Source organism: Borostomias antarcticus (genome assembly GCF_949987555.1).
Source record: "Borostomias antarcticus genome assembly, chromosome: 2".
Taxonomy (NCBI): domain Eukaryota; kingdom Metazoa; phylum Chordata; class Actinopteri; order Stomiiformes; family Stomiidae; genus Borostomias; species Borostomias antarcticus.
The window spans coordinates 14854358-14866782 of NC_140235.1; the positions used below are offsets into that span (position 1 = coordinate 14854358).

Sequence of the window (12425 nt, forward strand, 5' to 3'; positions counted from 1 at the left end):
CAATGAGAGAGAGGGAGAGAGAGAGAGGAGATAGAAGGAGAGAGAGCAAGAGAGGGAGACGGGGAGAGAGAGAGAGAAAGAGAGAAGAGCGGGTTAACTTACAGACACATTCTCCCTATTCCACAGTGAGAAGAAACGACTCATCATGATTATTTACTTGCTTAAATGAGAAGAGGAGCTGCTGCAGGCATTCCCAGGATGCCTGGTGAACAAACTCTAACAGCACACCCCTGTTCGCATGGACATGCAATTACTTTTTGGCAACAGTCCTGCCCCCAGTCATCTTGAGTCAAACCAGGTGCTTTTAATCTTCACACACGTCACATCCACCTCTTGTAGGGACTTGCCTGTTCTGCTGACATGATAGCAGTGGTGGCCCTGAGGGTTTGGACAAGGACTGCTGATCAGTAGTAGTAATGTAAAGCTAACCCTAACCCGTCTGATCAGTAGTAGTAATGTAAAGCTAACCCTAACCCGTCTGATCAGTAGTAGTAATGTAAAGCTAACCCTAACCCGTCTGATCAGTAGTAGTAATGTAAAGCTAACCCTAACCCGTCTGCCAAGGAAGATGGGGTGTGTGGTGTGAGCTGCCAACTAAACAGCTGTCCTTCTGCAAGACTATTATGCAAATCGTGGATTTTAAAATATCACTACAGTGATGCACAATGAATCTAATGAACTACTTTTTCATTATCCTTATGTTCAGTCTATTAAGAATTAAAAACATTTTTTAAATAATGAGTTAGGGTTTATTAAAAGCCTCAAAAGACAGGAAAATCAAATGACCAGCAGAACCCTAACAAGGTTTTTAAAGCACACCGCTGTGAATCAGAATCTGATTTATTTAACCAGGTAGATTTTCACATATACTAGGGATTTGTTTTGGACTGTTGGTGCATGACACTAAATATACAAGTACTGTGGCTATGTTGGTCTACTGTACTTCAAACAACATCACTACAGAGTAGGTTGCTTAGGATTCAGACCTCTGGCTTTGACTACTGTACAGGATGTAGCCACCGAATTATCAAACCTGAATACACTGTAACCTGATGTCATGTGGCATCGCCCAGGTGGGTGCTGTGTTGGTCATCTCCCTGTAGATAATGTGTGTTGATTGCTTAAGTGCCTTCACCCAGTTTATGTCTAAATTATCTCTAAGGGCCCTATTTCCGTGCTGGCACTAAGTGGCATTAAATGGTAAATAAATGGTAAATGGACTGGACTTATATAGCGCTTTTCCACCTTAGCGGCACTCAAAGCGCTTTACAATGGCCTCTCATTCACCCATACACACACACATTCACACACCAATGGCGGTAGCTGCCATGCAAGGTGCTAATCTGCTCATTGGGAGCAATTTGGGGTTAGGTGTCTTGCTCAAGGACACTTCGACATGTGGACAGTCGGAGCTGGGATTCGAACCACTGACCCTTCGATCACTGAACGACCCGCTCTACCAACTGAGCTACAGCCTCCCCTGACCAATCGCCAGTTTCATCTGTCACAAACAGAATATTTTCCACCTCTGTTGAGTTTGCCAATTTCATGGTGAGCAATGAAGGCGATTGTGTGACTAAGGGTCGGCGCAGTAGGGGGTGTGACAGCGAAAGGTACTGTATGAAAGTTTGGTGGCAAATAAGTTGCGTTGATGTCCAGCTAAACCAACTAGACCACCTCCTGGGCCCTGTTTCTGAACACTGTCGGTATTTGGGCCCTGTTTCTGAACACTGTTGGTAACTCTGACGCTAAATGGAGGACGCTGGAGCTTTAAGAAAAAAAAAAAGTTCTGATTGGCCATTATAACAACAAACCCCCACCACATTCATGTATTGGTTCTAGTTTTGACAGGATTGGTGTTGTTACCTGCAAGGCATCTCCAACCTCTTTTACAGTTATGCAGGCGGTGCTCTATCATGCTAAATTACAACACACTTAACCACACCATCCTCATTTTGATGGTGTGGTAGTTACCGACACAGTTCTGATTTACCACATTAGGGCCATAAATGTGTAAATGCCAACTGTGCTATCCCTGTCTAAAAACACTCTACCTACAGTACCTCTGGTGAGGGAAGGTTGCTGGACATCTGTTCCCCCAGAGGCTGTGTGAGCAGAGCGCTGCCCAGGATGGAGGTCATGTGCTGGGCCATCACTTTCTGCTGCTCCACACTGCAGTGGTTCTCCAGGGACAGGATCACTGGGTACTCAGAGGTCTGCACAACATGACAACAGTAGAACATCATCACTACATGACCACAGAGCAGAACAACACAATCAGAAATGACCATGGATTATGGATGAATATGATAAGCATATGGAAAATGTGATACAGCATTTTACTGTTAATTTTACTGTCATGAAATGACAGCAGGTTTTGCAGCTCAGGGGTGCATTCAAATTCAGCGAACATGGCAAACGTTTGCAAACTATTTTAAACTTTTCTCGGTTAGCTTTGTGTTTACCGCAAACTTTTGCAAATATAAGCGAATGGTCTGAAAAGGTAGTTTGTGGTGAACAAAAATAGACTCTGGACTGAAGAAAATGTAATTGTATGATTGAATGAATGAATTGAACACCAGAATCCCTTTTTACCTCTGACTAACATTAAATTATGTTGTACGGTGTCTAGAAAGGTAGAGAATTGCAATCCCCGGACCCCCTTCCCATCCCCCGTGAGCCTCGTGAGTCTAGGCCAGGGCCGAGGGACGGCCGTCGCCTGACCATAGGTCGCCTGACCGCAGGCCTTCACCAGAGGTCCCGGAGGTAAAGCCTCTTGGGGCTCCCGTTCAGCCTGTGTCTCCTGTGCCCATGAAGAGTGGTCCTCGATATAGAGAGGGGGATGGAGGGGGTCGTGCACCCCATAAGTATGCGCCTCAAGAGAAGAGGTGGCCAGAGAAGAAGAGGGGCTACGAAGAGCGACCCTGGTCACCCAACCAACCGAGAGATCAAGGGCGACCTCGGGATGACCTCAGGGTTCAGATGGAGGGTAAGAGGGAAACGGGGAAGAAGATTCGTCCTCTGATGCCACCGCCGCAGTTGACCAAGGGCGGGGGCACTCCAGCTCAATCACCTCCAGAGGAGCTGTTGGGCTCAAGGGAGGTCATCATCAAAGATCAGGATCAGGATCCAGAGAGTGAGTTTGATGTCTTGGAAGAATTCCTGAAGGGAAATGTCGTACAGGAAGGAGGCGATTTGGATGACGACTTTGCAGGGAAAGAGGTTGACATAGATCCGAACTTTTAAAGAGGTAACCATTTATGAGAGAATCAATGTTGCTAGCATTGTAATGAGAATCTATTCTGTGAAAGTTAACAATATTAACACAAGTAAAAAGTAACTGTTCTAACTCTGTGTGATCTTTGTAACTGTAATCATAAGACAGGGCCGTGCAGAAAAGTACCACTTCTCCTTTCTTTGGAAAGCCCCGAAGCTTCCATGGAGGGGAAATCAATCAATCAATCAAAGCTTTATTTGTATAGCGCATTTCATACCCAGAGGCAACACAATGCGCTTCGGGAAAGTGCGGGAAAGTGCATTGTCATCATCGTTAGTTGATATGATTTCTGTATTTGACTCTGTTCATAATGACTTGATAATAATTGTGGGATGATAGTCAGATGATGTGTGATTACCTTAAGAGTAAGGTGTACCATTGATTGGTTGATAATGTTGTGATGTTTAGAAAGAAGGAGGAGTGACAGGCCAAAGTTAAAATGATAAAAGATGATGTTTATGATGACAATGTTGGGATTCGTTCATACGGATGCCCCAGCCAACCATCCGTGTGGCAATGGGACTGGACCCCCCCGGTTTTAGCCTGTAGAAACTCTGCTATCCCGGACCTTGCTGTGTTGAAAGAAGAATCGTTACAAAGAGTGTCGTTGAGGAGGAGGACTTTGCTGCATCCGCATCGAGGACCCGGGGGTAGAATGAGTTGTCAGGTCAGGACCGTATAGGGTAGGGTGATAGAATTTGGCCGATTAAGTCACTCTCCTTCTAAATGTATACTTGTTATTGATTTATTACCTTGTAATCTGATTTTACTTGCTTATGCTTGTAGCCAAATGAATTAACATTTATCCAACTTTAATAAAATTGAGTTTTGCTTTTAAAGACAATAATTCTACTGTCACGTCACTCTTCCCCTCATGAAGCTAGTACTTCTAATGGGACTACATCCAAAATATATCATCTAGAAAATCCGTCTTGATCACAGAAGGACTCTCCATTCAAATGTACCCATTCAAAGAAAACTTGTTCACTGAATTTGAATGAATTACACACGTACTTTGAAGGCGTACTCCTTGATAGTCTTGATGACATCTCTGAAGAGCACTTTAGAGGTGAGTGTGTACCCGTGGTAGATGACAGGCTCTCCGTTGGCCCCGTCCCAACAGTCTAGCTCCACACAGCGACAGCTCTTCATCAAGGCCCTGAGGACAATGATAATGCTGTTAACATGTTGTTGTTGTTGTTGTTGTTGTTTTTGTGGTTGTCGTATGTTCACTTCACTAGTACAGAGGTATGGTAACAAAAAGTGAGGTTACCAGCGAGTGGCATGAACTATTAGGTCACATACTGCACCCCAAACACACACTCACACGCACGCAAGCACGCACGCACACACACACACACACATACACACATACACACACACACACGCACACACACACACACACACACACACACACACACACACACACACACCACATACCCCAAACACATGTCCAGAACACTTTTATAGAGATTAGGGTTAAACGTCTATGTGTGTATGCTGTAGACAGGTGTGTATGGAGACAGGTGTGTATGGAGACAGGCGTGTATGCTGTAGACAGGAGTGTATGGTGTAGACAGGTGTGTATGGAGACAGGTGTGTATGGAGACAGGTGTGTATGGTGTAGACAGGTGTGTATGGAGACAGGCGTGTATGCTGTAGACAGGTGTGTATGGGTGTAGACAGGTGTGTATGTAGACAGGTGTGCATGGAGACAGGAGTGTATGGTGTAGACAGGTGTGTATGGAGACAGGTGTGTTTGGGTGTAGACAGGTGTGTATGGTGTAGACAGGTGTGTATGGAGACAGGTGTGTTTGGGTGTAGACAGGTGTGTATGGTGTAGACAGGTGTGTATGGAGACAGGTGTGTATGCTGTAGACAGGTGTGTATGGGTGTAGACAGGTGTGTATGTAGACAGGTGTGTGTGGGTTCTTCTTGCCGTATGTAGGCCTCGGTGCTACTGGGCCCTTTCAGCTGGTCCTCCATCAGGTAGGTGTTGTGTGAGGAGGAGATGAAATACTGGTTGATTGGCTGGTTCATGTCCTGGAACACTTCCTTGTGGGCGGGTTTGAAGATGGAGCCCTCGTCCTGGTGGAGGTAGATGAGGAAGCCATCCTTGGTCATGCGCTTCTTCTGCTTGGCTGGGGAAACACAAGGAAGTGTGCTAAATGAGGTCAATTGAGTTCACGTTGAGTGCACTACATTGGAGTGCACTTCTGGAAGTGAGAGGCTATCTACAGTAGGTACTGTATGTCCATATAACGGGACAAAACGGGACATCTATTGAATCTCATAAGCCCCCAGACGTCTAAGGCAGTAAGAAAGCTAACAGTATATGATGTGCGTACATCTCTGTGTGTGTGAGTGTGCATGTGCATGTGTTCATGTATGTATATATAAATATATTATAAAATATATACAAAATATTTAAGACTCTACTGGCGATGACTGGAATGTACTGTCGGTTCACTTTTTCATTAAACAAAGCAACTTCCAATAAGTACATTTGTCTAGTATGATGATTACTAAAATGACAAAAATGCAAAATGCATAATATATTACAACTAAAATGTAAATACCAGGTGTTTCTTGACACACTTCTGAAATATCAGCCCTTAGCAGCACGTAGTAGCACACTCAGGCTACAGGGCAGAGACACCACACTGATATGAGACGCCTTACACATATATAAATGACTATGAACAGCCTTATGAACAACCTTACACATATATAAATGACTATGAACAACCTTAGACATATATAGATAACTATGAACAGCCTTAGACATATATAGATGACTATGAACAGCCTTAGACATATATAGATAACTATGAACAGCTTTAGACATATATAGATGACTATGAACAACCTTAGACATATATAGATAACTATGAACAGCCTTAGACATATATAGATGACTATGAACAGCCTTAGACATACAGTATATAGATGACTATGAACAGCCTTATGAACAACCTTAGACATATATAGATAACTATGAACAACCTTAGACATATATAGATGACTGTGAACAGCCTTAGACATATACTGTATAGATGACTGTGAGCAGCCTTAGACATATATAGATGGCTATGAACAGCCTTATGAACAACCTTAGACATATATAAATGACTATGAACAGCCTTATGAACAACCTTAGACATATATAGATAACTATGAACAGCCTTAGTGTGATGGTTTGGTTAGGGACCCAGGCGCAACAGGAAAGGAGGAGGCAAGGAACGGTAAAGCCCGGAGGGGCGATTTAATAAGATAACACAAAGGGGGAGCCACAAAAAAGGATGCCAAAAATATAATAGGATAGAAATAATAGGAGCCACTAAACTGCCACTAAATAATAATAAATGTCCTTGGCTCAAGGGAGCCGAAGGGATCGGGAGGTGGAGCAGGGTGAGGGCTCTGCTAGCTGGTACACTCAGCAGAGGGGGTCTGGGATACTGGAGAGACGAGGAGGAGAGGCAGGGTGAGTGATGGTAATCACGAGCAGGAAACGAGAAAAAGCACTACAAAAATACAGGTAAGTAATATCGTAGGCTAGGCTATACTTTACCACATATGTTATGGTAAGATCTGGCGATGAGTGGAGTGTAGACCAGGTTCTTGTAGGGGTTGAAGGTGATTGCAGAACGAGGGACAGGTGTGGTGATGATGAATTGGAAACCGGTGAGTAGGGCCGCGCCCGCGTCATCGTCGGACAAGAGCGCGCCGTTCTTGTCGTTGCGCACGGGCCGATGTGCTGGGCATGTCGGGATCCGACTCTTCGTCACCGGAGTGGGAGGAGACTGCCGAGTCCGCGGAGCTGGCCGGAGACGGGGAACGCCCGGTAGTGGGGGGAAACTCCGGAGAGTCAGAGCGTTGCATGCCTGGGCCGATGCGACGTGCGGTAGAGCGCGTAGGACGCCCCGAGCGCGCAGCAGGCCCAGAGGGGAGAGAGGGAGGCGGTTGTGGAGGCGAGGGCATGCGAGCCGTAACAGGACCCCCCCCCCCGAGGGGAGCCACCTGGCGACCGACCGGGGGCGTCAGGATGGGCCCGGTAGAAGTCCCGGAGGAGAGACGGGTCCATGATGAGCTGCCTGGAGATCCAGCTGCACTCCTCGGGGCCGTACCCCTCCCAATCCGCGAGGTATTGGAATCCCCGACCCCGGCGGCGCACCTTCAGCAGCCGCCGAACCGTCCACTGGGGATGCCCGTCGACCATCTGGGGAGGCGGAGGAGCTGGGGCAGAAGGCATGAGGGGACTCGAGGAGACAGGTTTGACCTTGGACACGTGGAACACAGGGTGTACCCGCATGGAAGCAGGGAGCTTAAGACGTACCGCAGCTGGGTTCAGGACACGGTCGATCTCGAAGGGCCCAACGAAGCGCGGAGCCAGCTTCCTGGAGGGGACCTGGAGCGGAAGGTCAGCGGTGGAGAGGTAGACTCGTTGACCGGGCCGGTACGCCGGAGCAGGAGTGCGGCGGCGGTTGGCCCCGCGGCAGGAGCGCTCGTTGGAGCGGAGCAGGGCCCTGCGGACCACCCTCCAGACACGGCGACAGCGGCGGAGGTGGGCCTGGACGGAGGGGACGGAGGCCTCCGACTCCTGGAGAGAGAACAGCGGGGGCTGGTACCCGAGGGATGACTCGAACGGAGACCTGCCAGTGGCAGCGCTGGTCAGGGCATTGAGGGAGTATTCGACCCAGGGCAGGTCCTTGCTCCAGGAGGTGGGGTGGAGAGCCGACACACAGCGGAGAGCGGACTCCAGGCTCTGGTTGGCCCGTTCGGCCTGGCCGTTGGTCTGCGGGTGGTAGCCAGAGGAGAGGCTGATGGTGGCGCCTATCTCCCTGCAGAAGGCCCTCCAGACCTGGGAGGTGAATTGAGGCCCACGGTCCGAGACAATGTCCCTGGGGAGGCCGTGGAGCCGGTAGACGTGCTGGACGAGGAGCTCGGCGGTCTCCGCAGAGGACGGGAGCTTGGGGAGCGCCACCAGGTGGACCGCCTTGGAGAACCGGTCCACCACGGTGAGGATGACCGTGTTGCCCCTGGAGGGGGGAAGACCGGTGATGAAGTCCAGGGCGATGTGGGACCAGGGATGGCTGGGGACCGGGAGAGGACGCAGGAGACCAGCCGGGGGCTGGTGGGACGCCTTGCTGCGGGAGCAGACGGGACAGGCGACAACAAACTCCCGGACGTCGGACCTCATGGAGGGCCACCAGAACCGTCGGCTCAGGAAGGAAAGGGTGCGGTGAACCCCGGGATGGCACGCAAACCGGCTGGCATGGCCCCACTGGAGCACCCGGGACCGGACCGAGTCGGGCACGAAGAGCCGGCGAGGAGGGACGTTGGCCGGACTGGGATGGGCGCGTTGGGCCTGCCTCACCACTGTCTCGATGTTCATGGTAACCACCCCTATGACACGTGAGGCCGGCAGGATGGTCTCAGGCTCCGCGGGGGGCGCCTCGGGCGCGTGGAGGCGGGACAGCGCGTCGGCCTTGGCGTTGCGGGAGCCGGGCCGGAAGGTGAGGGTAAAATCGAACCTCCCGAGGAACTGTGACCACCGCGCCTGGCGGGAGTTGAGGCGCTTGGCCGCCCGGATGAAGGTCAGGTTATTGTGGTCCGACCAGACGAGGGTGGTGTGTTCCGCGCCCTCAAGCCAGTGGCGCCACTCCTCCAAGGCCCCCACCACCGCCAACAACTCCCTGTTCCCGATGTCGTAATTGACCTCAGCTGGGGTGAACCGGCGGGAGAGGAAGGCACAGGGGTGCAACTTCTGGTCCTCCACTGACCGCTGGGACAGAACAGCACCGATGCCTGTGTCCGATGCGTCCACCTCGACCACGAACTGCCTGGAGGGGTCAGGATGGAGAAGGACCGGAGCGGTGGTGAAGCGCTCCTTGAGCGCGGAGAAGGCGGCGCTGGCAGCCGGTGTCCAGATGAACGGACGCAGGGATGAGGTGAGGTGGGTGAGGGGAGCTGCTACCCGGCTGTAGTCCCGTATGAAACGGCGGTAAAAGTTAGCGAAGCCAAGGAAGCTCTGGAGTTGCCTCCGGGTAGTGGGTTGAGGCCATTCGACCACGGTCTTGATTTTGCGGGGGTCGGGTCGCGTCAGGCCTCCCTCCACAATGAGCCCCAGGAACTCCACTGACGAGGAGTGAAAGGTGCACTTCTCCGCCTTAATGTACAGGCGGTTCTCCCGGAGACGCTGGATGACCATGCGGACGTGTTGGACGTGCTCCTCAGCGCTCCTGGAGAATACAAGGATGTCGTCCAGGTAGAGGACCACAAACACGTCCAGCATGTCCCTGAGCACGTCGTTCATAAGGGCCTGGAAGACGGCGGGGGCGTTGGTGAGGCCGAAGGGCATGACGAGGTACTCGTAGTGGCCACGGGAGGTCTTGAAGGCGGTCTTCCATTCGTCCCCCTCACGGATACGCACCAGGTGATAAGCGTTTCTGAGGTCCAACTTGGTGAAGATGGTGGCACTGATGAGGGGTTCAAAGTTGGAGCTCATGAGGGGGAGTGGGTATTTGTTCTTCACCGTGATGTTGTTGAGCAGCCTGTAGTCGATGCACGGCCTCAGATCTCCTCCCTTCTTCTTTACAAAGAAGAACCCCGCTGCCACCTGGGATCGAGATGGTCGGATGAGACCCTCGGCCAAGCACTCGGAGATGTAGGTGTCCATGGCAGCTTTCTCCGGGAGGGAGAGGTTGTAGAGACGACTGGCTGGGAGAGGGGCGCCAGGGTGGAGCTCGATGGCGCAGTCGTAGGGTCGATGAGGGGGGAGTGTACGGGCGCGCTCCTTACTGAAGGCCTCTCCGAGGTCGTGGTACATTGAAGGGACCGTGGAGAGGTAAGGAGGAGCGGGACGGGGCCGGTCAACCCGAGTGGAGGTCTGAGCAGCTCGGAGGCAGCGAGCGTGGCAGGTGGTGCTCCAGCTGAGGATGCGCCCCGAGCTCCAGCAGACATGAGGGGTGTGGAGTTCCAGCCAGGGCCTTCCTAGGATGAACGGAGCGTCAGGAGAGTGGATGACGAAGGGGCGGATGTTCTCCACGTGGTTTCCCGAGACCGTGAGGGTGAGGGGCAGGGTCCGGTGCGTAACGGGGCCCATGGGATGGCCATCCAGAGCGAAAGCCGAGAGGGGCCTCTCCAGAGGGGAGAGAGGGAGCGTCGCTTTGTGGGCGAACTGGACGTCCACGAAGCTCTCGTCGGCACCGGAGTCGATGAGGGCAGGGACGGAGAGCGTGTGCCCCTGCCAGGCGAGGGTGACAATGAACCTGGCGGCACGGGTCCGGGATTGGGGATGGATGAGCCGGCTTACTCGGTACCCCCTGGCGAGTGAGCCTACTCTTTTTGCCGCCCTGGGAGGCGCAAGGGACAGGAGTCGACCGCGTGCGCTGGGCTAGCGCAGTATATGCACAGTCCGTTCAGACTCCGGCGCTCACGCTCTGCAGGGGTCAGTCGGGTCCGGCCCAGTTGCATGGATTCCTCTCCAGCGGTGTTTGGGGGGGCGAGGGAGGCCGGGGCAGGCCGAGAGAGACCGGTGGAGGGAGGTGGAGACGGTCTGGGTGCGCTGTGGTGTTGGTGCGCCCGCTCGCGCCTGCGTTCCCGGTCGCGCTCGTCTATGGCGAGAGAAACGTACTTATGGAATTAATGAATTTATTTTTTTAATGAAAGGATGGAAGAGCCGCAAGCCAACTTTTTAAAAATGAATGGATGGAGGAGCTGCACATTGACGGGCAAAGAGCCGCATGCGGCTCGCGAGCCGCGGGTTGGCCACCCCTGGTTTAGGGCTTGCTGGCCCTGCTCCGGGGCAGAGTTAGCCCTGAGTTTGCAGTGTTATCTCCTGAATATCCACTAAACATGGGGCTAAAAGGTGTCAAAGTGAAACGGGGCTAAAGTAAACAATGGACTTTGTATCACATCACGCTACTAACGGCAACATCATAGCTCATTAAAACGACAATAATGTCTGTAAGATTTAAAAAGATTGAATTGATCGCAGGCGGAAACAGCAATGTTTCTGAGCGGTCGGAAAAGTCAGCCCTGGGCTAACCATGCGTGTGTGTGTGTGTGTGTGTGTGTGTGTGTGTGTGTGTGTGTGTGTGTGTGTGTGTGTGTGAAAAGGGGCCAGGAGTAAGGATATGCAGTGCGAAAAGTCCTAAGCATAAGTAGTATCCCAGCATGCCTCACCTGCGTGGTCCAGCTCGTACTTGTCGATCAGCCTCAGGGCATCGTCCATGGAGACAGACTCTCTCTGCTCGTTCAACAGAAAGTTGAGCAGGTCCTTCCCGCTCATCTGGCCCTCCGTCTGAGCGTACTTCCCATAGATGACGTCCACTTCCTCGCGGTGCGTCAGCAGGTCGTAGAAGTGCTTGATCTCCGACCCCTCCAAGGACCCAGAGTGGGACTTGTCACATTTCTATAGTATAGGATGGGATATTAATCACATAGTCAATCAGCCAGGGCTGTAGTGGTGTGATACTGCAGTGTGTGTAGGTGGACAGGATGAGCTAGCCTCTGTACCATGTTAAAGTGGCTCAAACGTTTTCATATACATAATGTCCGTTTCGGTGCTTTCTATGGCTGATTGAGGTAACACAGTAATGATTAATTCCCGCGCAGTATTCATTAGTAGTGCACAGGTTTACGTGATTGGTGGCTCATGTTTGGTTTAGAAATGAACTCTGAAAAAATTCCCCTGCAATTATCGCTTATCGCCAAAGGTAGCGGCAAGAAAATGAAACTGAAATCCTCTTGATTGCCACTTTAACACGGACTTTAAAAAGTCATATGAGCCATTATGCCATGTTGGAGGAGTGTAATACTAAGATTATAATGTGATTTCAAAGCGTTGCATTGAGATTCTGCCACTGTTTAGCTATGTAGCATATGTCATGATGGATGATTGATAAAGGACAGCCTGTCACTCACAGCGAACAGCTCCATGGCGTAGGTCTCGTCCACCTCAATGTTGATCTGGCGCAGGAAGTTCTTCAGCTCCTTCAGGGTCATCTTACTGTCCTCGTTCTTATCGGCTTTGCGCATGCAGTTGAACAGCCAGCTTGGGTTGCGATATAAGGCAAATTAAGTTGTTTGTTTGTTTTGTTTTGTTTAAAGGCCTTTGACAATGTGATTAATATGACATTGAGGT

General features: G+C 51.1%; 1 protein-coding gene across 1 annotated transcript in view; it reads right to left on the reverse strand.

Moving 5' to 3' along the window:
* The window catches only part of plcd1a (phospholipase C, delta 1a), a gene marked incomplete at its 5' end in the record, with an annotated part of 46022 nt that overhangs the window by 11463 nt on the left and 22134 nt on the right, over positions 1–12425 (reverse strand). Inside the window, 5 exons of the mRNA XM_084453461.1 lie at positions 2064–2216; positions 4292–4436; positions 5217–5418; positions 11465–11693; positions 12206–12335. Of these exons, the coding sequence (XP_084309587.1) occupies positions 2064–2216; positions 4292–4436; positions 5217–5418; positions 11465–11693; positions 12206–12335 (859 nt within the window). The remainder of the gene's footprint in view (positions 1–2063; positions 2217–4291; positions 4437–5216; positions 5419–11464; positions 11694–12205; positions 12336–12425) is intronic.